Source organism: Protopterus annectens, chromosome 1.part0, assembly GCF_019279795.1.
Source record: "Protopterus annectens isolate FY-2018-M chromosome 1.part0, PAN1.0, whole genome shotgun sequence".
In the NCBI taxonomy this organism is placed as follows: Eukaryota; Metazoa; Chordata; order Ceratodontiformes; family Protopteridae; genus Protopterus; species Protopterus annectens.
In genome coordinates this window covers 646791142-646817859 of record NC_056725.1, presented here as the reverse complement: position 1 = coordinate 646817859, position 26718 = coordinate 646791142, and the positions used below count along the sequence as shown (strand labels likewise).

The following is a 26718-nucleotide window of genomic DNA, read 5'->3' as shown; positions in this document are numbered from 1 at the left end:
TTAAAAAAGTGTACTATTTTCATACCCAGGGATGCAAGGGTGAATGAGGTTGTCCTCTGATTTCATACATTCTGCTTTCCTACATTAGGGTAAAATAGAGAAAAGCAATATGGTCTACCTTCATTGACTTAGATGTAAAGGAGTATAGAGCTGTGCTTGGTGTCCTCACATAATGAAGAACAGAGGTGAGTTTTGCTTTCTTTATCAAGACTGTTAGGCAGACCCGAGTGGTACCCTTTGCTTGTATATAATGAGGTAAGGGATAACAGAGCTACTATTCTTTGGTGCCCTTTCTCTACATTAGGATTTAGGGAAGAACAGAGCTGTGCCCAGCCTTCAAGCATTCATCAATGAAGGAGAGTAAAGCTGTTCTTTGCTTTTGTGCAGTGCTTGATCATGGTCAAATGTGCCCCTAGGCAGGGTAACGGTCTGCCTCTCCTCATACCAGTATACAATTACTTGGCAGTCTCTTCTCAATTAACATAAAATTGTTTTCCAACCTGTTAGTGCGCATACCATTTCTTTTTTACTTCTACAATGATCACAAAGATTTGGATTTAACTTAAAACTGTTACTTCAAGTTTTACAGCAAAAACACACTGACAGTCATTTGCTAAACAGAACAACAGTCTCATGCTGAAAACAGACTTAGCATGAGCAACAGTAAACAGCTCTTTCTTTGAAACTCGTATGTATTGAAAATGGGTCTGGTAATCCATTAAACTACAAGATGTGCTGTGCCTCATAATCAAATAATAATATATGTGCAACGCCTTTGCTAACAGCTTGGGACAACCGATTGGATGCAATTGCCCCTTTTGGGGGCAGCCTAGGAGCAGTGTCTGGTGAAGTGACCTGGTCAGAGTCACATAGTAGACAAACGAAGGCTGAGTAAATCAAACCCTGTACTATAAAAGCAGTTCATAGCCTTCTCCTCCAAAATAGACTGTTGTAGCCAGACTTAGGGCATTTCACACCCAACTGACTACAAAAATACAAGGTTAATTAAAATGTATTCACAGTTAAAGTTAAACACATATACTCCATGCTGTCCATTGTATTTACAGCCAGATAGTAAACACACCGTCAACAGAACAAGAAAACCAAGGATGATACCCAAATAACATGGCTCATGTGATGAAGGCCCTATTTTTCTAAAAGTAGTTCCTTCCCTTACACCGTAATTACTGTAGGTTACAGAAACCAAGTTTATATACTTGCTGTATGTAATTTGCACTGTGCCAAAAATGCAACATTCTGCATTCAACAAAACATTTCCATTTACAAACTTTAAGTTGTCTGTTGCATTTACCTACATAAAATGCTGTACATGATTTGCACTGTGCAAAAATATAACATTCTGTATTCTTACACACACACACACACACACACACACACACACACACACACACACACACACACCAAGCCTTGGATTTCCGGCTTATCATGCAAAAATCAATTCAGAATCTCTCTCCTAATCCTACTCATGCCACTCTGCTTCGTGATGAAAACTAGATGATCCAAATCTCCTGCTCAATTCATGGAGTGCAGGGTACTTCTGGATGTGTGGGCATGTCTTCCTGACTTGAATGCTGATGCTGGAGTGCATGCAGGAGTGCTGGAGTGCATGCAGGAGAACTTCCAAACGGGGTGCATATATGCTGAGAAAAGCTATATTGGGAGACTTGTAATCAACCAACCTCCCATTTGTTGCTGGTGATGGAGAGGTGAAACCTCCTGTTCTTTAGTTGTACATTCTGATGCTGGAAGACTTGACCTTGCTGATACTAGAAAGTATTATTAAATGCTCAATTTGTCTGTCCTCTTTCTCCCTATTTATTGTCCCTGCTATGAATAAACGACAGCACATTTAAAATATTTTAAATTGACTGTTTCTCTCCACTAGAACAGTACCTTATGTACTGTGGTGGTTTCACTTTCAAAAAACTTTTATCCTACCCTGAAAAAGTTTCTAATTCATTGATGTTATCGAGGCCACTAAATACAGGTAGTTTTCTGGCCAATTCCCACCCTAAACTGATATCATCATGACTGTCCTAAAAACCCACCCATGCTGTGATGTCACAGCTCCCTGGTCCTTCCCCTGCCCATATAGAAAGTAAAGGCTAGAACAAGGACCATGAGTCAAGTTTCCTGCTGTGAGCTGTCAATCACAGCAGGTAACAACTCAAATTACCCGTAGCACTTTTGACAGCTAAGGAAGTTAGCTGTAAAGGGGGATGGGAGATGAGTCAAACTAGTACAATTTAGGTTTCACAAAGAAAAACTGCAGTTTAACCATTCAAAAAAGAAGCAGCAGTAAAAAGCACTTTGAAAGTCTGCTGTTTGGCATTTGTACTGTTTGTGTTTTAAGTAGTCACTGAACGGCATGAAATGTTACTTAAAACTAACTGACTGAAAGACAGCAGTGTATACATGTAAAATCAATGCCGTGACAGAAGCTTAAGGAAGAAAGAGGTCTGTATGATATAACTTTTTTATAGACAATCACTGCATTATGGGATACCTAGTGGCAGATTAAGCAATCAGAATTACTTCAAGATGCTAGCCCCCATGTGGTCAGACTCAGAAATTACGTATAAAAATATTTAAAAATCTGTAAATAATCCCAGAGTGGTATTAAAATGTAGGAAATACCAAACCATGATTTATTAAACATGTTTTTTTTGAGTCTGTGGGTGCGGTTCTCTTTAAATCTCATGTTTACCTTTCAAAGAATGGGAGGTAGTGTTTTTTTATTTAGCCAGGCAGGCCCTCCAGCCAACTCCAGGCGCTGGCTGCATAGGTCCCCTTGTGCTGGATCCAGCCCTACTTTTATGTACTAAACTGAAAGGGAGAAAATAACTGCACTTTGCTTGTATTCAATGTATTGAAATGGAAAACAAGAGTTGAACTTTGCTTATGTACATTATATAATAAGGGAGAAGAGAACTACCCTTTCTTTCATATGCTAAAACAGAACTGAACTGTGATTTAATACACCAAGTTGTAAGGAAGAACAAAACTGTACTTTACTTGTAAATGTAATGTTGTGAGACAAAACAGAACTGCATTTCAGTTCTGAAAACTATATTGTATGGGAGAACAGAGATGCACATTGCTTTTGTACAGTGTGCTGTAAGACAGAACAAAGCTGCATTTTGTTTTCATACACTAAGCTGTAAGGGAGGATAAAATAATGTCTTTCTCACTGGCAGTAGGTGAGCTGATCTCAACTTTTACACAGTATGGTTTAGGGTAGAAAAAAATATCATAGTTTCTGAACTCAAAGATGTGGGTGTGAGGATATATTTATTGGCAAGTGGTGGTGGTCTTTTTCACATCCATACAGAGAATAGCATATTTTATATAGAGGTGATAACTGATACTAGTGTTTGTAGTATAGAGTGATTATTTGCAACAACAGGACTGTATTCAGCTTTCACAGAGTACATTGCTTGGGAGATCACTTATACCCACTGGCAGTGAGTGTGCTTTGTGCTGTAGTATACACTGGAATACAGGATGAAACTAACTGAGCTATACTCGTATTCCATATAGTAATGCATTAGGAAGGAACAGATCTATCGTTGACAGTGGCCAAGCTGTAAAATACAAAAAAAAAAAAAAAAAAATCTCCAAACACAAGGATCCAGTGGATGTCAAAGGACTTTGTTATTAAGTAATATAAACACAAGCTTTCATACATACTGATTTTTTGAGTGATGTGAAATCACCTATGGAACAATATGCTTCTATAACATTAAGAAGTCTCAGGATGCAGTGACTGAAACAGATTTACTTGTTAAAGCCACACAATTTAAGCTCTGATTTCAGGCCATCATTGCCATTTAGACATGGGATTATGTCTTCCCTCAACTCAGTAATCCATTCATATTCACATAATTCTGTTACAGGATCATAGGAGGTTACTAGGCTATTGGCCCTGAGGGCCTTATAAGCCTAGCCAAGAGTTTAACCCATGTTTATTGACAAGTCGGCACCCAGAGCCCCTGTCCAGCAGGGAGACAGGTGGAATTGTGGGGATGTATTTTCTGTTTCCCATCCTGTTATCCAGATTGAGCTTAAAAAGGGATAATGAGGTACTCTGCTTGACATGGACAAGGAGTCTGTTCCACAGGTGGGGGAGTCTCTGGGACACAAATCTGTCCCGCCAACAAGTCCTATTGATATCGCAGACCAGATTGAGGTCACGCGTACTGGTTGCTCGAGTGGAGCTTGACTTCTGGATATGCTGCTGTCCCATCAAGGCAGTGTCTGAGATTGCTTTTTAAGCCAGACAGAGGTCATCTCTGAGGAGTCTGTATGAAACTGAGTAGAGGGACAGGGCTTTTAGGCTATCTGTGTAGGGTAGGTGTTTGAGACCCTGGATTCTCCTGGTGAGGAACCTCTGTGGTCTCTCCAGCTGCTGCATGTGCTTTGTGAGGTACATGCTGAAGGGGGCATTGTACTCAATAATTGGCCTTATAAGGGAAGAATACAGGGATGTTATGACATCTTTGTCCCTGGATGAGATACCCTTACTTATGAGGTGGGCCATGTAGAAAGCTTTCCATACAACAGAAGCAACATGGTGGTCAAAAGTCAGATTGCTATCAGTTTGGGTGCCCAAATACCTCCCTACTGATTGTGTACTTAGGATGTTATTAATGTGATAATATGTGGGGACATCACTCTCCCCAAAGGGGATGATGATGCATTTTTTGGCATTCAGCTTGAGGCCATGTTTCTGGCACCAGTCATTTGTTTGGGTGAGACCCTCTTGGAAGACTCCACATCACTTGGGGAATTAATGACTGCGCCCAGCTTTCAGTCATCCGCAAACTTGGTCAGCCATAGCCCACTGGTTTTGGCCCGCAGCTCAGAGAAGTATATCCTAAATAACAGAAGTCCCAAAACCGATCCCTGGTGTATGCCGCTCGTTATGGGTCTACTGCTTAAGGTGGCTTCCCCTATTTTGGTTAGGTGGGTTCTATCAGTGAGCCAGTTTGCTACCTATCTGGTAACATATGGATTGATGCCTAGTTGAGAGAGTTTATCTACTACGCCCGAGTGGGGAATAGTGTGGAAGGCTTTGGCCAGGTCAAGTTAGGCGGTATGCACTGTCTTCCCCTTGTCCATGGCTTTGCTGACTGTCTCAAAGAAGTTGACCAGATTTAACAGACATGACCTCCCCTTGACAAAGCCAGACTGTGTGGGGTTGAGTGTTTGGAGGTTTCCAATGTCCCTGTTAATGAGGTCCATGATAATCCGTTCCATGGCCTTGCAGATCAGGCTAGTTAGGCTGATGGGTGTGTAATTTCCTGGATCGATGGATGCTCCACCTTTGTGTAAATGGATGACAGTTGCTGTCCTCTACTCGGCTGAGACAAACCCGGTACTCAGGCTTTGGTTGAATAGGGTGCCTAATGGTGCTGCAAGTTCATGTAGGATGCAGCCTGGGATGTTATCACATCCCATGGAGGCTGTATTTTTTGCCTTTGAGAGGGCAGTGATGACCTGTTCCCTAGAGATAAGGGGTGGGGGGGCAGGTACTGGGGGTGTTCTGATTTACTGATAGGGAGGGACAGAGGGGAGAAGTTTTCACTGAGTCTGTCAGCCAGTAGATTGGCTATATCTACAGCATTTGTGTATGTGATGTCCTTGACCACCAGTTCTGAACAGATCTGGGAGCTTCCTTTGAGATTGCGTACATATGTGAAGAAGGCCTGTCTTTAGTATATGTGGCCAATTTGGACTTGAAGTTAGCTTTAGAGGATTTCACTAGTGCTCTTATTTGCTTGTTCAGGCTAAGGAGACATTGCTTCCAATTGGGCACCTGCTCCTTCTTGGTCCTGGACAGCATTTTTTTCCTTTTGTTGTATAGTTTATTTATTGCAGATGTCCATCAGACAGGTTTACTCTTCTTTGGGATGGATGATTTTGTCCTGTCAGGTATTCCTGATTTGCTCATGTAGTACTTTGGTGTAGATTTGGACATTGGTGCCAATTCCTACAGTGGGGGAGGGTGCTGTGAAGCTGTTTATACCATTCCTCAGGAGGTTGTAATCAGCTTTGGATAAGTTTTTCTGTTTGACCTTAGCTAGAGGGGGGTCAAGGGAGATGGTGACTTCAAAACTGACCACTTTATGGTCGGATCTTACCAGGGAGGATGATATCATAGGGGTGCTGCAGTGGTTACTCATGTTGGTTAATACCAAGTCCAAGATATTATCACCTCTTGTGGGGGTATCAACTAGCTGTTCCAAGGCATTTGCATTGATAAGATTGAGGAATCTCTGGGCATTTGTGTTCTGGCATGAGTAGTTTTTCCAGTCTATGGTTGGGTAATTAAAGTCACCCAGGATCAGGGTAAGGGGTTGAATCTTGATAGATTTGAAGAGGTCCAGATAGGTGGAGTGGGCATCTTGAGTGAAATTTGGAGGCCTGTAGCTAGCTATAATTTGAATAGGGGTCTTGTCAATGGTTAACTGCACCTGGAGTGTCTACTGTGCATCATACTGTTTGACCAGCCTGGAGGTGTGTGTGTGTCTTTAATATAGATTGAAACTCCACCTCCTTTGGCTTTGCTGCCCACATTTTGGGGTCCGAATATATGATAGGATAAGTAACCAGGTAAGGCTGGGGTGCTCTCCACAATTTTAAACCAGGTTTCTGTGACTGCACAAATGTCAGCATCTTCCAGGGTCAAGAATGCTTGCAATGAGTGCAGTTTCATGTTTAGACTCCTAGCATTTAGCAGCATGGCCTTTAATTTGCTTTTTGTTGAAATATTTATGTTGGTAGTATCGACCTCATGGCTTTCCTAAAAAAAAGCACTATGGGGGAGGCCTTTGCCAGAAGTCTGAAGCCCAAGTAAGACAGATGCAGGCCATCTCTAGCAAAGCATTGTAGTCTGTCGATCATATCTTCCCAGGCTGTCAGGCACTGGATCTCTTTGGAATGACACCAGAAACTAAGCCAATTGTTAAAGTCAATCATTTTCTGTTTGTATTGAGGCATCATTCTGTGTGATGGTAGAATGCTACTTAAGGCTAGGGACATACCTGTCTGAGACACATATTCGGTGAGCTCAATCATGTTTTTCTTCATATAGTTCAGGGAGGTACATCCCAAGTCATTCACACCAACATGGACTATGACAGAGTCATAACAGTACCTGTTGTTGAGAGACTTGAGTGCGTGTGTGATATGGTGGATTCTAGCACCTGAGAAACAACTAACCGTGACTTTATTCCTATCCAACCTGGTGAGCGGCACATCTGTGTGTCTCACAATGGCATCTCATATGACTAATGTTTATGGTTAAGCCTTAGTGGTTATAACACACTGGTGTGTGGACTATGCATGGTATGTGGTGTGGAGGGTTGTGGAGTTCTGGTGTGTTTTTCCCTCTGAGGTCTCCTTTTGTTTGGGAATGTTTTTGTTGAGAACCTCTGCATATGAGGGTGTGTGTTTGGTGTTTGAAGTGTAGTGATTGTGTTGACAGCCTTCTCAGTACCAGATATACTGGCTTGTGAGGGAGAGATCATAGACTCTAGTTTCTTTATGTAACTGTATCTCTCACAAATTGTTTTCCTAGGTGTTAGTAGTAGATGGTTGTCCGTCTACATGAGACAGTTGCTACACTGTCTCAGGATGCCCATATCAACCAGGCTGGCAGGAGAAAACATAGGAAATTGTCCATCCATATTTGACAGAATCTGAGGGAGAAAGGCCAGAGAGAGCCCAGTGGTAGACCAAAAGCCCAAGTGCTTAAACCAAAACTAAGAGGCTTAGAATTGTTTGTGTCTTCCGGCTTTTCCCGGTTAGGGGTCGCCACAGCGGAACTCCAGTCCGCTAATGATTGGCAGTAGATTTTTATGTACTGGCTTGCTGGGCCTAACGCACAACCTTCAACGAAGGAACTCCCATTCACGCATGTCGCTACACAGAAGACGGTCTGAGAGTTGAACGGGCAACGTCTAACTGTACACTTAAAATTTAAACAGGCTAAAAACAAGCAGTCATAAATGCAGCAGAGAAGGTGCAATTGAACACTTCAGAGAACAAGTAGCAGAAAAAAACAAGATGAAGTGATTTAGAGTAGGAGGAGGAAACAATACTGTAAAAGCAGCTGAATATTTTTTTTGTTTGTTTGTTTGCTTTTTAGTAAAGTGGTAAGGGAGAAAGGAGATAATTCAAGGTTAAGAAGCTAAGGGGGTTGGCATTTCCAAATGTTGTCTCTGTATTAGGTAGAATAAGCTAATGACACTGGACTGGAAGGAGTGCTCAGATCAAATTTATACTAGGGTCGGGCAACTGCAAAGCTACCAAGTGTAGTAGTAAAAAATAGTAGGCAATAGACAATACAAAGTACTATAAATGGTTTCGAATAAGCAATAGCGACAACCTGAAACAACTTAAAAAAGCTCAGAAGGACCAATGAGTGCTTACTCCAAGCCCTAGACCAGCCAACCTTTAGCAGCCTGTGACCAATCAACACAATCCTCTCACTAAGGTGAAGAAAGGCTTCTGCTAATTCAATATGGCCTGGGACATGTCCTCAAGACAAACAAGCCACTGCAAACAAACAGGCTCAGAGAAAGCAAATCTCTAATGGGACTATGCTACAGCTACTAGCTACACTATTTTAGGCAGAAAACACTACAGAAATGTTTATCACAGGAGAAAAACAGCAGTGAGACACTAAATGAAAGTTTTAAACAGATCAAGGAGACTCTAGAGAATGCTTTTAACTGCAAACAGATCAGTTGCATGATACACTCCTTGGCAGGAAATCAGAGCAAACAAACAGATGCTTAACAAATAGAGAAAATTTCCAGTTCATACTTTTCACACAGTGAAACTAGCTAAAAAAGCTTTACAAGCAGTGTGACAGTAAGAAAAGTGATTTAACAGGCCCTGTAAGGCAGACAGTTTCAGTACAGTAGTGCAGATTAGTTTATAGCAATAAAATACAGTAAAAAAATAGTAGGCAGCAGACAGTAAAGTGCTATAAATGGTTAGAATAAGCAATAACTAGTAAAAATAAGCAACAACAAAAAAACAGGATACTTTATATATATCAGAGATCAGAGTTGTGGTCAGTACCCCTCCTCTGTTCAGTTCAGTGTGAATGTTATTTTGTGATGCAACCTGCAGTACACTATAAAAAGAAATTCATGATTACTTCTAAATTCTTACACATGTTTATATAGAGTAATCGTTGCCACCTTCCTTTCCATTTACATATTTTGTCTGTTGCAGCTACCAACCTCAAATGCTATTCATGATTTGCAATACCAAAAAATACAACGTTCTGCATTCCACAGCTTGCATGCGTGTTGCTGTTGCATTTTCTCTTGGTTATTAGATTTATGAACTTTCCTTTAGAATCTATGTAATTATCCTGTGAGCAGATCCAACAAGGGAGTTTTCCTTTATACTTGATATCAGCCCCTTTGCTAGCACCCATTTCTTTGTCACACAGTGCTTGCCTCAAGCTTTCTCTCATTCTTACAGGCAAAGCTAGGTGTTTATCTATGATGCCATTCAGTCTTTTGAAGTATATTAGTATGTCCCATTGTCTATTAATAGTCTCCTGTACTGTCTTTGTGCCTTTATTTACTACAGGGGTGCCCATTGTCACCTCAGTACTTGTTTGTAAAACTCTTCTTAGAAAATGTATGCATTATTCTCCTTCATGACAGACATTAATTCACATAGTACATTGATTTCTGCATTAGTAATGTCAACATTATGACACTTGTTCGGACATAATACCAAATCATTGGGTATTTTCACAAATAGAGAGCCTCTACCTAGAGTAACAAAATGAAAAAATATTTGGCAAACTTGTTGCCACAGCAAGATGGTTGCCTTAAAAGTTGTCATTGTCCCCAGTAATACTAGTGATGTTTTTCACTAGTCCCTTCAGTCTGTGCTGTAGAGATATAGAAATGGGTTCTGTAACCCAGCCCCTGGCTGACAGTATAGGTTTAATTGGTTGAGTTATCAGTGATTTGTAAGTCATTGGCAAAATGTATTATATAGGGGTTCTGGGGAATGGTACAAAATATTCTACTGTATTATCATCCGTTTTCTGTTCAACATTCATTTCATAGCTTCATTGATTGTTACTCAACTAATGACTGGGGGAGGGGAGGGCTTTTCTAAGCCTAGCCAAATTTTCCAAAAAGAATACCATCCTGTATCCAAATAGGACATTGATGGCCAGACATTTATACACGACCTTTGTCCATTGGGGACATGGGTGCCAGATCCGGTGTAAATTTCCTATTCCCCATCCACTGGTCTAGGTTGCAGCTAAATCCAAAGGAGGGGCAGTCTCAGGGACACATATCTGTCTCTCCAGCATGTTCTGTTTAATTTGGAGAAACAGTTATGGTCCCTAGACCTTGTATTTCTGGTACTGTTTAACTTACGAATACACAGGAGATTCATAAGTGTGGGGTTTGCAGATGCCTTGTTAACCAGGCATAGATCACCCCTCAGCAATCTATAGGAGATTTAGTAGAGGGAAAGGACTTTAAGGTACTCTGTGTAAGGCAGGTTTGTTACGCCTTGTATTCTTTTTGTAAGGAACCTCTGAGGTCACTCTTTTTGCTGCATGTGCCTAGTCAGGGACATACTGTACTCTATGATTGGTCTTATAAGGGCAGAGTACAGTGGGATAATGACCTCTTTGGACCTAGATACCATGCCTTCACTTGTTGTGTAACATAAAAGGATTTCCTCACCACTGTGGCCATGTGGTGGTTGAAGTCAATGCTACTCTCTGTGTATGTACTCAGATCCCTGACCACTGGGTCAACATCTAGGGGTGTATTATCAATATGCTAATTAGCCAAGATGGTTTATTTCCCAAACAGTACAATTATGCATTTCTTTGCATTGGGTTTGAGACCTTTCTTGAAGAATGCTAGTGTCTTCAGGGGAGTCAATGACCCCCAGCTTGCAGTCATCTGCAAACTTTGTCAGCCATAAACCTTCAACAGTTACTTGGAGAAATAGATGCCAAAAAGGAGCAGGGCCAGTGCCAAGCCTTGAGAGATTCCGCTAGTGTCTGGCCTCTTGGTGGAGGTGGCCTCACCTATTTTGACCTCCTGGGTCCTGTCAGTGAGCCAGTTGGCTGTCCAGTGGGTGATAAAAGGGTTTATTTCTAAATTAGTTAGTTTGTCTATTCCTAAATTAGTTAGCTTGTCTATATTGCCTGAGTGGGGTATTTTATCAAAAGCCTTGGCCAGATCGAGGTAAGCTGTGTGCACAGTTTTGACTTCATCCACTTCATTAGTGACCCTCTCAAAGAAGTCCACCATATTTAATAGGTATGCATTTACAAAGACGAACTGTGATGGGTCCAGTGTTTGCAGGTTTCTGTGTCCTCATTTATCTTGTCCATGATGATTCTTTCTATGGCTTTACATATGAGGCTGGTCAGACTTGTGGGTCTGTAGTTACCCGGATCAGTGGTTGGACCTCCTTTGTGCAGGGAAATAAATGTAGCCATATTCCATTCCTTGGGCATAAACCTGACTGTAGGCTCCAGTTGAAAAGTAATTCAAGTGGACCAGAGAGATCATGTTTCATGTTATTTATTAAACATCCTGGGATGTTAGTGGAGCCTATTGACGCTGTGTTTTTTGGCCTTGGAGCCCATTGATGCTGTGTTTTCTGGCCTTGGAAAGTGCATTGATGACCTGTTCCCTAGTAATGGTTGTGTGGATTGTGGTATGCAATATTTCCTTTGGACTATCTGGGGGAATGGGAGGAAGAAATTTGAGTTGAACCTGTCAGCCAAAAGGTTGGCAGTGACCTCCATACCAGTGTGGGTGATGACATCTGCAATAATTTCTGTGCATTGTTGCATGTTTCCCCCTGAGGTTATGGGAATATCTGTAGAAAGCTTTGTCCTTTGCCTGAGAAGCTATTTTTTTCTTCAAATTTAGCCTTTAAAGTATTAATTAACCTGCTTAGCTGCTTGTTTAGCTTGGTCAGGGCGCTTTTAGTATGTACAGCTTTGTTCCTCCTAAGCTTGGCCAAAATTTTTTCCTAGGTTCATAGGTTCAAATGTTGGTACTAGACTATCGGCCCTAGGGCCTATACAAGCTTAGCCATAACAATTCCCTGGCTATTTCTTCCCACACTATTTGTTGTGTAACCCATTGATATTTTGATTCCACCAGTGTGGCTTGTCTTTTGAGTTTGTGTTATTCTAAATATGAGTGGGCACAGCTCGCTCTATACAGCTATCAGTATGGCTGTACAGAGATTTTGTAAGTAACTCAGCATGTGCTATGGTGTTTACTGGGTTTGGGGGTGTTTGGAATTTAGCCAAGGTGTCACTTAGTAGACAGAGGTTTGCCTTGGAATAGTTTCTAAAGGTTTTTGGTTTTGCTGGATGCCTAGATTTAATTTCTATTTCAAGCAGTACTGTCAACTGTTCCAGGATGTTGGTATTAACAAAATTTAGGAATCACTGGGCTTGTACATTAGGAGTGGTGTAGGATTCCCACTCTATGGAGGGGTAGTTGAGATCTCCCATGAATATTGTATTTGGTTGAATGGTGAGGGACTCTAGTACATTGAAATAGGTAGTATGGGTTTCCTGGGACATGGAGGGGGACCTACAGGTTGCAAGGATATGGCGCAAGACTCTGTTTATGTGAGTTGCATATGTATGAGTGCCAGTGGGTCATATAGCCATACAGGGTATAGAGCATATAGTGGGTTGTGGGTAGCTCTTTTGATTCTCATAATAATCTGACATATTTCATGGATGTTAATAATTCTGTAAGAGCTGATGTCATTCAGTAACCATTGAACAGCATGGATATGCTTATTTTTATCAATAATAACTGTTGCACCATCTTTGTCAGCACTTTTGACAATAATTTCATTTTTATTCATTAGATTATTCAAGGTCTCTCTTTGCCATTGTTAACTTAAGTTTATGAATCTCTCATTACTGTACATACAGTTTGTAAACACATATTTATAACTGGATATTCACTGGGTATAAAAGTGCTAGGTCACTTCAGTACATGGCTATGTGCATTCTCTTTCAGTTTCAAATTTAACTGTCTAAAAATTGTAAGCTTACTAATGAAGTTAGTGAGAGTTCCTTTAGTGGATGGCACAGAGTTTAGTGCCTTATTTAATTCTGTGAATTCATAATCATTTAACATATAGCTAAATAGGGTAATACAAAGGTTGCACAAAAAATTATTTATCGTTGACCTTACATGAACTCTTTGTAGTCTCTATACATAAAGGCACAGAATGGAAAATGATTTAGTATCTTGTCTGAAGTATGTTCTGCTTTTCATGGATAAAGAGAACTGTCTCTGACTCTAAAGAGATATGTTTAGTTTCTGTTTATCAAGGTGAATGGGAGAAAATATTTATTGGTAGTGACTGATTGCTAAAGTATGAATAGGAGTCGTTTAAATGTACAACAGTAGAGGGAAGATGGGCATATCACAGCCAGTACCTGAGCTGTATTATTTTTCCATACACTACAGTGTTTGGGGCCGAATGTCTTATTGTCACTTACCAAAACTATTTTAGAGGAAAAAAGGTTTGCTTCTGTTTAAAAAAGGAAGAGTGAATGTGATTTGAGGAGCAAATATTATCATGGCTTTTTAATATATATATTTTTAAGTTTCTTAGTTGAAAGAGTGAATTAAAACAAACTTTTGTTTTTTTAGGTGCCAGAAGACTTTGAAGATGTTGCAGTTTACTTCTCGCGTGAAGAATGGAAGTTGCTGAGTGAAGAGGAGAGGCAGCTACACCGGGAGGTGATGGTGCAGAATTTTGAGCACATGTTGTCAGCAGGTAAGGATGATGCTCCCAGAACTATAGAGGTAGGTGAAGGAGCAGACCTGTGATGCTGTATTAGTAGATAAGGAGGAGGGTTCCTGAGCTACAGTTCAAAGAGCTGATGCTGAACTGATCACATAGCTTCAGTAGGTATGGAGGATTGTTCCAGAGCTGATGCTGAACTGATCACATAGCTTCAGTAGGTATGGAGGATTGTTCCAGAGCTACATTGGGAGGTGAAGGTACAGGACTGTATCATGTCATGTTAGTAGCTAAGTGGATTTTTCTCAGAGCTACAGAAGTAGGCAAGGATACAGAACTATGGTAAACTGGTTTCAGGTGGGTTGGTAGGCAAGATATTCCCAGTGATGCATATTGATGTCATGGTACATAAATAAAACCTACAGGTAGCATGTACTTATGGTTATTTATTTTAATTATCCTTTGTTGACCAGGTAAGTCCCACAAGGCTAACAGCCTCTTTTCAGGGAAGTCCCAAGGTGGTATTTATACTACTAGGGGAAATTTGGCCAGGGCAGTGGGGGATTCTCCCTACTCTTTTTGGTCATGTAGCTGGAGAGCCAGAGATTGGAATGAAGTGTGATGGAGGAAGGAGAGAAGGACTGTATTCCAGGTAACACTGCTATGTTGAAAGAAACCGCTGTATTAGCTGACGTAATGGAGGATGGGAATTTGAGTATAGAAGGTGAGTACCATGCATTAGTGTTAATGAATTATAGCAAGGTGGTTTGGCAAATGAAGGTTTAAAAGAAATGATGGAGGAGGCAGAACAGAATGATGTAAGTGTAGCTGCATGTTTCATAGGTTAATAGATTCCTAGGTTGTTACTAGGTTAATGACCGCTAAGGCCCTTACAAGCCTAGACAAGCACTCCAAACCATTTGGATCCCCATTGTCATACAGGGAGGTCCATGTAGGTAGGTAGCTGAGGATATGTGTGGGGGTTGTTAGTGCAGGTATCCTTTGGGACACACATCTGTCTTTCCAGCATGTTCTGATCCCTGGATATAGTGCTCCTTTTGCTGTTTGTTTTGCCTATGTACAACAGATCCGTCAAGGCTGGGTCTGAGGAAACCCTGTAAGCCAGGCAAAGATCCCCTCTCAACAGCCTGCAGGAGACTGAACACAGAGACATAGCCTCTGAGTGATCTGAATTCTTGTAGTGAGAAACCTTTGAGCATTGCAACTGTTGCAAGCGCTTAGTTAGATACATGCCAAAGGTGGCATTGTATTCAATGATGGGTCTTATAATGGCCAAGTAGAGTGATACTGTAACCTTCCTGGACCCTAGAGGCCATACCTTACCTATAAGTTGGGAGATATAGAATGTTTTTCTTGTTACCTTAGCTACATGTTGGGCAAAGACCAGATTGCTGTCTAAATATGTTCCCAGATCCTTTACTACTGGGTTGACTCTTAGAGACTTTTTATCGATGGAGTAATTAACTTGCTTTGACAGTTTCCCCAAAGGGTGTTATAATGCACTTTTGGTATTGAATTTTTAGGCCTTAGCTTTGGCACCAGTCATTGGTCTGTGTTAAACCCATATGCAAGATGTTTGTATCTTGGGAGGAGTCTATAATAACTCCCAATTTATACTTATCTGCTAACTTGGTGAGCCATAGGCCTGTAATGTTAACCTTGACTTCCAAGAAGTAGATGCCAAACAACAGCAGCCCAGCAGGGAGCCCTGGGATACTCCACTGATGACTGGTCTTTTGGTAGAGGTGGTCTGACCAATCCTAACTTCTTGGGTCCTGTTTGTGAACCAGCCAGCAGTCCAGTGAGTTATGCAAGGGTTTACACCTAGTCCAGAGAGTTTGTCAACAATGACTGAGTGGGATATTGTTTCATATGCTTTAGCCAGGTCAGACTGCAGTGTATGACTGTTGGCTTGGTGACCTTCTCAAAGTCTACCAGGTTAAGTAAGCATGACCTTCCCTTAAAGTCAAATTGGGATGGGTCCCATGTCTGTAGGTTGCCAGTGTCTTTATTTATCATTTCAGTGATAATTTGCTCCATGGCTTTACATATTAGGTTTGCTAAACTGATGGGTCTGATGTAGCTTTCTGGTTAAGCTGGTGGTCCACCCTTCTGGAGAGGAATGACTGTTACAGTCTTCCATTCACTTGGAACATAGCCTGTTTCAAGGCTGTAGCTGGAGTGCCTCAAGTGATCCTGATAAATCATATTTTAGACTGTTCAGGGGGCAACTGGGGATGTTGTCAGGACCCATGGAGGCAGTGTTCTTGGCTTTAGCAAGTGCTGCCAGTGCCTAGTCCCTGCTGATAGCTGGGGGAAGTATGTTGGAGGGGATTTCTCCTGGTGGGGGTGATGTTTAAGATGAATTTCAGCCAGTAGATTTGCTATGTCACCCTGATTGGTGTATGTGGTACCATTCACCACCAGTTTAGCACACTACTGTGTGTTACCTCTTGGGTCCTGGATGTAGCTGAAGAAGGCCTTCTGATTCACCTTAGATTGCAAGGCTATCCTGACCACATAGTTGACCTTGTTGGACTTGATTAGATCTCTAAGCTTCTTGTTTAATTATATAAGAGAACACTTGTCTTTAAGGGAGTTGCTTTTCCTTTGCCATGTCAACTATATCCTATTTAGGTGAGCATTCCACCAACGGGATTTATTTTTAGTGTTTGTTTTGTTTTTTTCTGGTAGGTATGTCGCTCACATGTTTGTATAGTGACTCTGTGAATAATTCTGCATAGGCAGCTGTGGTTTCATGGTTGGGGGGGCCTTGAATTTTGACAAACTGTACCTTAATAGGATGCAGTTTGCCTTTGAATTGTTCCTAACCATTACTGATTTAGAGGGATTTTCTGGGTTAATTTTTAATTCTAATGAGGCAGGTTTATGATCTGACTTCACTACGGAGGATGTGACACAGGAGGGGGTGCAACATTCTGTCATGTTGATGTGTACCAGATCCAGTATGCTTGATCCCCTGGTTGGGGGGGTGTGCACCATCTTTTCCGGGGTTTTTTGTGTTAATAAAGTCCAGGAAGCATTGTGCTTGTGAGTTTGAGACAGCGTACATTTCCCAGTCTATAGAGGGGTAGTTAAAGTCACCCCTGAATAGTGTTTGGTTGGATGGTGAGCACTTCTAGTAGGCTTAGGTAAGAGTCATGGGACCCTAAGGACATAAATGGTGACTTGTAGCCAACCACGATGTGGTGAAGGATCTTTCCTATGTCGACTTGTATGTGGATGAGCTCCATGGTATCATCCTGTTTAACCAATCTGAAGATATGTTTGTTGCTAACATAAATGGAAACACCTCCACCTTTGGCCCCAGGCTGTGCTGTTGTTGGTCTGAATGTGTGGAAGGCACTGTAGCCTTGCACTTTTGGAATACTTTCTACAGCTTTAAACAAAATCTTGATCTCAGCACAGATGACTACATTTTCAAGAATGAGAAGAGCTTGAAAGGTATGGAGTTTTTATTTTAATGCTGAGCACTGAGTAGTAACACTTTGGTTGCTTGTACACTTTTTACTATATTGGTGTTTTTTTTTTTTTTTTGGCATACCCTAAAAAAGGCTCTAATGGGGTGGATAAAGTTTTAGCCAATATCCAAAATCGTAGGGAGTTCAGGTGCAGTGCAGCTTTGGTACAGCAACATGATCTTCTGATCATGTTCTCCCATGCTGATCGGTATTGGATCCCCCTGGAGTGACATCATACTCTAAGCCAGTTATTAAAATCAATCATTTTATGTCCACACTGTGGCATTATCCTTGGTGAAGGTAGAATGCTGCTCAATGCAAGGCTCATACCTACCTGTGACACGCATTCCGACAGATTCATAATGTCTTTTTATTTAGTCCAGAGAGGTACGTCTCAAGTCATTTACACCCACATGGACTATGATAGGATCATTGGTACCTGGGGTGCAATAACGTGAGTTAGTGTGTGATATTGTGGATCAGGGGTCCAGATAGGCTATTAACCATTATCCTGTCCTTACCAACCTGGTGAGTGGAGCATCTGTGTGTCACACTATAGAGCCCCAATGACAAGAGTATTAGGTAAAGTGTATGCTTGCCTTATGGGCTTTGCACTTGGGGATCATTAGGTATAGGCTTATGTGAGATGTTTGGTGTTGCTTTTGATATGTACTTTAGTGATTACTGCAGAGCTCTGTTGCCCATTAGGTGACTTTGGAGGTCTTTGAGATGTGGGAAGGTTTTTTTATAAGCACCTCAGCATGTGATAGTCTGTGTGTCTGTCATAAATAGTATGTGTGAGAGAGGTAGTGTAGGTATTCCTGATTAACCTTATTTGTATGTGAGATTCTTGCCTTCAAAGAAGTTGTGTAATTACATCTCTCCCATACCATGTTATTTTCATTAGTGATTAACTGGCTGTCTAAGAACATAAGACAATTGTTATATTGCCTTAGATGCCCAACTCTACCAAGCTTGCCACTGAGACATTTGGAAATTGTATATCCATGTTGTCTGGTCCTATAATAGGGTTGGCTGTTTAGGATTAAGGATTGGGTTTCAACAGGGTCTCTTAGGATAGTTTCTGGGGTTAAGGACAGGATGTTATAAAAGGCTAGGGTATAGTAGTGCTATTCGATGCACAGTCTAGCTGCTCTAAGCTTATTTATGCACAATGTTACACTGCTTAACATATATTTTGTATCTAATCCTAACTTTATAGGTACATTTTACTGTCTAGGTATTTGCTACTGTACAGGCTACTGCTAACTGCTGCAGCCCGGTGGAAAACTCAGGCTAATTCACCCTTCTACAAAGAGATTTGGAGGCACACAGAATAGAAAAGCCAACAAACAGATATGGCTATTTCTGCCAAAAAATTAAATAAATGTTTTTAAAAATGCTCAAAAATGGTAGGGATCACTATATAAAGCAGGTAGAAGTGCAGTTAATCAAGAAAATATTATTAGCATGGATGGCTCTGGATGCATTTGAAACACTGGAAAAGCATTGCAGAATTCTTTGTAATTGGAGAAGGAGCCTTGCAACTTGCCTGAGTTTTGTAGAGAGAAAAAAACTTGCATACTGACCCCTATGCTGTCTAGCCAATAAACAACCACACTTTGAGCTTCGTCCAGTGCTTCCCAACTCAGAGAGCCCAGAACACCTTCTGCCACATGATGTCTGACCCTGTAATCTGTTAATGTAAAAGCACAGTGAAAGCTCTCAAGTGCAGATTAAACAATAAACCACTAACAAAGACTCAAGTCTTTGGCCAGTTTGCCCTTCTGCAGAGAGATTTGGAGGAACACAGACTAGAAAAGCCAACAAACAGAGACGAGACTGTTTCTGCCACAAAATTAAATAGCTGTCTTAAATAATGCCGAAAAACAGTTGTGGTCGCTATATAACTTTACTTGTTTTAATCAAGAAAATATTCTTATCTTAGCTTGGATGGCTCTGAATGCAGTTGAAACACTGAGAAAGCATTGCGTTCTCTGTAAGTGAACTGAATGGCCAGACAGTGTAACTGGCAGTTTGTTGGAGGAAAAAGAAGCTTTGACTGATTTGAGAGATAGTTCAGGGGTCTGATGAAACAATAACAGTAAAATGGGAAAGCAGGTCAGGAGACTAGAAAGAATGAAATGTGAGTAGTTATGCAGAAATGGTAATTAAAGGTGCTATGCAAAGAGGTGAAATGTTTTACAAAGACTGAAACCCTTTGTTAGAATAGAAACATGGAATGCAGAATGCCTGGACAGATATTATATTTAGGACGATGTTATTATTGTGGTGGGGATTTCTCGAGAGGACTTTAGAGCATTTATACAGATTGGTAACGAATCTTTAGCAGAAGTGACTTTTGAGAATTCTGAAAAGGCTAAAAACTTATATGATGTTATTTGAAAAAATTTTGTTTGCCCTGGAAAGTGTAATTCGGGGTCAAGAAAAAAATGTTCAGTAGAAAATTAAATTTGCAATTTAGAACTGCTGATATAGATGAAAATGAAATTAATATTTTTTTGCTGAAATATGACATTAAGCAGTGTTTTGATGAAGGCTAGGTGTTTCATACAGCCTACCTTGATGTGGACAAGGCCTTTGATACCATTCCTCACATGGGAATCATAGAAAAACTCACTAAGCTAGGCATCAAGCCCTATATCACTAGGTGGGTTGCAAACTGGCTCACATGGAGAACCCACAGTATGAAAGTAGCCGACTCCAAGTCAGACTGCCGACCAGTCACAAGTGGAGTCCCACAGGGTTCGGTCCTGGGTCCTCTCCTGTTTGGTATCTACTTCTCTGAAGTCCAGGCCAACACGAAGGGACTCTGGCTGACAAAGTTCACAGACAATTGCAAGTTGGGGGCTATTATTAACTCCCTGAGTGATGTCGACATTCTAGAGAAAGGCCTCACTGAGACCAACGGCTGGTCTCAGAACCATGGCCTTAAGCTCAATACCAAAAAATGTGTTGTCATCCCTTTGGGAAAATCCCAGTTCCCATGAATTACCACATCGATGGTAGTCCACTGAACACAGAAGATGTTATAAGAGATCTGGGAACACAGGTTGACAGCAACCTCTCCTTTGACTACCACATTGCCACTGTGGTCAGAAAATCCTTCTATGTGGCACATCTCATTACTAAGAGTTTTGCATCCACGAAGAAAGAGGTCATTGTCTCCCTCTACTCTTCCCTCATTAGGCCAGTCATCGAGTACAATGCTCCATTTGGCATGCACCTCACTAAACACCTTCAGCAACTGGAGAGGCCAAAAAAGTACCTCACAAAGAGAATCCTAGACCTTAAACATTTGCCCTATGTGGACAGACTAAAAAAACTCCAACTATTCTCTCTCTCATATCACCTACTTGGAGGCGATCTCTGCTTGACTTACAAAGCCATGTCTGACCCAGCTCTGTTAGAAATGCTACATCCAAAGAAATCCCAATCCCTCCGCACCACACGCTCCAGAGACCTCAACCTCATTACCACAATCAACAGAACATGCTGGAGGGACAGGTTCATAACCCAGAGACTGCCCATACTATGAAATAGACTTCCCATACATGTCAAGCAGGGCACCTGACTGGCCCTCTTCAAGAGAAATCTTGATGAGTTGATGGGAAATAGAAAATTCACCCCAGAGATCACTCCAGTGGTTTTACTCGACAGAGGCACTGGGAACTAAGTTTGGGTGGCACGATGCCAGGATAATCCTATGGGCTAGGCTTGTAAAGGCTCCAGGGCCATTAGCCTAGTATACCTATGAAACTGTGGAATGGGACATAGGGTCTATTAGTCTATTTAGAAACTAAGAATGGTCAACTTGTTCACTTGCCTAGTTGTGCTACCATCAAAAGAAAAAAAAAACGTGTTAAAGTACTGTGGGGAGCCTAAAATCTGTTTTCAGTGAGGTAAAGGGGATCACTTAATCAGTGAATGTCCTAAAATACATTTTCAACATGGGGAGAGTCAGTTAATTGTGATCTTTGTTTGCACGAAATGTGGGGGTATGGATCATTTCTGGTTTGATTGTAAATTAATTGAAATAAGGGGAAAGAAAGTGAGGTTCAAGAAGAAAATGTACAAATTTTTAAAGTGAGAAAGAGGGTAGTTAGGTTGATCAGATAAAGAAGGGGCGAAGGCACATGAAAGAGATGGTGAGGAGGAAAAATACTATAATGACGTGATTAAAGAAAATTAGATTTGAAGTAGTGAAGAAAATGGAGGAATGAGATGTTGAAAAGGGTACCATATGAAAGAGGTTAAGGAAAAAATTGCATAAAAATGCAAGGGATAATGTTAGGATTTTTTCCTTAAATGTAAATAGTAGTATTAATGAAAACCATAGCATGAATGCTGTTACATGGGTGCATAACAGTAGTGTGTGTGTGTGTGTGTTTGTTGCTTAGTAGATGTTACATTGTTAAATGTTAAAGCAAACAAACTGAAATGGTATGGGAGAGGGGTCATCTGGAGTTTTGGGGGGTGATACCTATTCTGGAAAAGCTGTGATGTTAAAGAAAAAAGTTATAAATGTCATTGATGTTATTGTTATGAGACGTGGGAGGTGTGTTATATGTGATGCGAGGAAGTAAATTTAAGAGTGATGGTGGTATATGTTTCTACTATAATTAGTGAGAGACAAAGTTTGTTTGAAGAAATAATAAAATATGTGGCGCTTAATCTAGGTATTAGTATGACATGAGATTTTAATTGTAATGTGAGGAAAAAAAGGATGGGAAAATTAATAAAGATGTACAAGAGGATAGGGAAATGATGAAATTCTTGTCTTTCCTAGATTTAAACAACTGAAAGTATACATTTTAGGAGAAGTTACTTTAGAACTGAGATTGATTTATTTTATATTTCAAGAGTGTTTGTATACAGTAAGGGTAGAGAGTGTTCACATTTCTTTTTCAGATCATTGTGTTGTTATATCTGAATCTTCAAATGTAGAAGGTTAGATGTGAAATGGAAGTGGATAAGGAGAGATGATTTAAGGAGAAATTGAAAGATCATTGGGATGAGCATGTAACTCTGCTTACTTTATATAGAACTGTGACTGAAATGTAGGTTGTTTTTAAATTGAAATAAAGTAATTAAATGGGGAAAATTGTAAAAGTAAAAAGGAAATATATAAAAAATTAATAGATGGCTATACTGAAAGTTTTAGTAAGTGTGTAATATGGAAACAATATAATAATTCAAGTATGTCAGAAGAATGTGAGGAGGATTACAAGCAAAGATATATGTTGCAAGAAAAAGGAGGCAGTTTCTCCCTTTTTGGGAAAGAAAGTTAAGCATGATAAGGGGGAAGTCTGAATCATTTAAAAATAAAGTGGGTGAAATTGTACATTAAAATGGACAATATCGTGGATGTCATGGAAACGTATGTGCAGGATTTGTACAATAAAACAGAAGTGAAGGAAGAGGTTAATTTGAAATGTTAGGAAAGTTATAAACTAGGAAAGTGTTAAAAGGACAGATGAATTGAATGAGGTTTTGGAAAGCATAAAAAGAATGAGTTTTCCTGGACCAGATGGTATAAGATATGAATTTTATGTAGAAATGAATGAGCACAAGATTTATTTTCAACTTGTGAATGAATGATTAGATTATTAGGAATGAGATAATATGTGAATGAATTATAAACCTTATTCGTTGAAGGTTGGGCGTCGAGCTGGCACCTTGGCACCTTAAAAATCTACTGCAGTCATTAGCGGACCGGAGTTCTGCTGTGGTGACCCCTAACCAGGAGAAGCTGAAAGAAGAACAACATTTATAAGAAAGGAAAGAGGGAGGATATTTGGAACTGGAGATCTCTGATGTTAAATAATGTGTATTAAAAAATATCTGAGAATACTTTACAGAAGGCTAACCAAAGTAATAACCAAGATCATTAAACAGTGTGTATATGGGATAGAAAGAAAAGTGTTAAAAGGATTTATTATTAGTTGTTAGAGGTGGTTAGTGATATTTAATATAAGCAGAGAGGGGAAGATTGTTGCTTGTGATGTAGAGAATGCTTGTGGTACTGTAGGTCATAGTAAATGTTTGAAACATCTAAAAATATGAAGTAGGAGGAAAGAATATTAATGTCATAAATTCTGTGTATGAAGTTTTTATATGTGAAGTTTGAGGTAAATGGTTGTTTTAGTAAGTTAACAAAAACAGGTGAAGTGGTAAAACAGGGTTATCCAGTAAGCAGTGTGTTTGCACTTCTGATGAATGCTGTTCTGAGTAATGCTTGTGTTAGGGTGAAAAAAGGAATTTCTAGGATGTATACATATTTTGAGATTCCTTTTTATCTGTCATACACAGATGATTTGATAGTTATTGCCAAGGGAAAGGGGTGGACTACAGAGGGTATTTCATAGACTGAGTTTTTTGAAGAATGAAGATTTGATGTTGAATAAAAATAAGTGTAAGGGTTATGGTGATGTAGTTACTTTTCTAAAAATGCATTTAATTTGTTAGGAAATTGTTTTGTATGTTTGGATGTGATGAGAAAGCAGTGGTAGTGCTATTGGAACTGGAGAGAATTATTAGTATGTGAAGGACAATTGAGTTATTTTTTTTTTTCAAAAATGCATATTTGGTTTGTTTGGAGAAATTAGGTTATTTAGGTGATGATATTAGTTGGGTGTTATTAGTTTTCCTAAGGATATGAAGAAGAAGCTTTTAGATCTGTTTTTGTTGTAGCTCTGGACTTAAGATGATTAAAAGGGAGCATTATATTGCGAATTTAAAAAAGATAGATTGGGGCTAAAGAATCCTGGTGTGTTCTTGGCATCTTTGCATTTGCATTGGGTTAAGCTAGTAGAAAAAGGCGAGAGAGAACTTTTTGTGGAGACTGATGTTAAAAAAGCTTTCAGGTAATCTATCTAAATTCTGTTTATATCATCTAAATTCTGTTTATATCATCTTTATGTACAGTGTGTAATATAGAGGAAGCAATTGAACATGCATTCATTGAATGTGGGAGAATTAAAAATTTGGGATTTATGTTGTAATGAATTTCATGAAGTTATATTAAATAAAATTGATTTTTAAAATATTATGTATGGATATTTTTACAGAGTTGAAAGGGGAATATGAAAATATGTTGGATAAATGTTAGTATAGTGTGTAATATTTGTAATATGATATGTAAGGAACTTTAAATCAAATATGGGATCCTAATAGTCTAATGAATAATGTTAAGAAATGGATGTGGAATAAAGGGTAGTGTGGCTAATGTGAATGCTGTAAGTTTGATTATGATTGAATTATTATTGGATTTGTTTATATTATATATTTGATTTGTTTAGACTGTATATTTGATTCACTTATATTGTGTATTTTGAAAAGAAGTGTTTAATTTTCTGCAACTGGGTGTGTAAATAGATGGAAATGTAATAAAGCACTTTCCCTTTTCAATAGGTGCCATGTCACCATTTACATCTACCTGAGCAACGACTAACTTGGGCACATGGGGCATCCAGTTTAACACCTCATCCAAAGGGCCACACACTCAGGAGTGCAGCAGCCCCCACTTATGCTGCACTGCAGTGACAGCATTCCATCTCCCTGGTGTGGGAATAGAGCCCAGAACCTTCTGCTCCAAAGGTGTGTGTGCTACCTGTTGCACCACTGACACTTCTGTGAAATTAACTCATTACACTGTAGTGGCACTTCCAGGTGTTTCTGACACCTCTATTTTATATATTTGCTTTAATAATTCCAAAATCGTGCTACATACAAACTATTAAAATATTTCACTTAAAGCTTAAACAATGGCAAAATCAAATGCATTGACATTTGACCACTGACTAGCATAGGTAAAAAAGTATAAATTATCCATATAATATTTATTTATATTATCATAAATTTCATATTTTCCAAATATCTTGACAAACAAGTAGCACAGACAGAACTGCTTAGCCTTATATGAAAGTTCTCAGCCGGATTAACAAAATGCTGCTAGGTCTGTGTGTAACTTGAGTGATTGCTGAGATATTGTACGTTGTTTACAAAATATTATACCATTTAATAGTTATTGTATTCAATTTAAGACCTAGAATCTAAAGAATACTGCCACTATAACAAACAGTCTGTAATGAAGAGTTTGACATTACTTTTCTTCAGTAACCCCCTATGGATCCAGAGATGTGAACATTTGTTTGTGTGGACATACTTAGAAGTGTGTGGACATAATTTGATTTTATCAAAAATCTTAGGCTTCACCCATTGAAAGTTACAGAGCAAACTTCCAGAGCTCCATTGGAGGGAGCAAGTTAAGTAGAAATATAAGACTGGGTGAATGTGCAAAGAAATAAAAACTGAGATTTTGTGCCAGAAAATGCAGGGCACTGCACATCTGATGGAATAAACTTTAAAGGGAGTACCTATTACAGGATTATATTGGGGACTGTTGGGCTGAAAAAGGAAAAGTGTATGAGAGGCACAACCAGAGTGAACCATCAGGACCAGTGCAAGAGAGCAGTAGCTATAGCTCTGGGTCATACACCCAAAGTGAGGAGAGATGATAATAACAGTCTCTAGAACATTTGTGAGAACCTGCATACATACATTTTGTATGACATTAGTGAGGCCCTGCATAAAGTGCTGTGCAGTTTATAGGACATTGGTGAGGCCCCTCCCCCATAGAAAACATTGTACAATTGTGGATAACATAGAGGGAAAGATGATAGCAGTGATCAAGAGGGTACAAAGAATGATAACCTAGTATGGTTATGTGGTTAGATGGGCTAAACTTTGAAAAAAAATAATTGTGTGTGAGGAGGGTTAATGACACACTTCTAGAATGAAAAGAGGGAAACAAGGAAGGGCATAGAACAGAGCAAATGATGCATTTATATATGTATGTCTGTCAGTTCTCTAGTTACATGGATAGAATGGTGGATAGATGGAGTGAATTACCAGACTGGATATAAGGATGCTAAGTAGTAGTATGGTTGTAGTTCTGGGTTAGGTGTAAAAAAAAAAAAGTGACTGGCCCTAAAGGACAATCAGAAGCCCACTTGTAGTTGTGGCAGACTGTGGTCTTTGACTAGCACAGTTGCACATCTGTAGAGTTACCCATTGTGGTGGCAAACAACTGTAATCATGTGACTTTACTAGATAAGAATGATAGCCCTGAGCTACATAGATAAGTGATGAAGCAACCTTAAGAACTGCAGAGAAATTTTAGTGTCCTGCACCCTGAGTGAGGAATGACCTTATCATTACAACGATAATTAGACTGGACTTTATGGCTACTATGAGATACTGGGCTATAAAGAATCTGGATTTTCAGAGGACTTTTCTAGAGTGCTCTTAGTAATCATGCTCTTGGCTTTTGGGATATAGAATGTCACCTTTCTTGTAGTAGGTT

At 39.8% G+C, this 26718-nt stretch overlaps 1 protein-coding gene across 1 annotated transcript in view; it reads left to right on the top strand.

Annotated features, from left to right (window-relative positions):
- The window catches only part of LOC122793738 (gastrula zinc finger protein XlCGF26.1-like), a 184680-nt gene that overhangs the window by 7656 nt on the left and 150306 nt on the right, over positions 1-26718 (top strand). The window contains exon 2 of the mRNA XM_044061941.1: positions 13734-13860. Coding sequence (XP_043917876.1) covers positions 13734-13860 — 127 coding nt within the window. The remainder of the gene's footprint in view (positions 1-13733; positions 13861-26718) is intronic.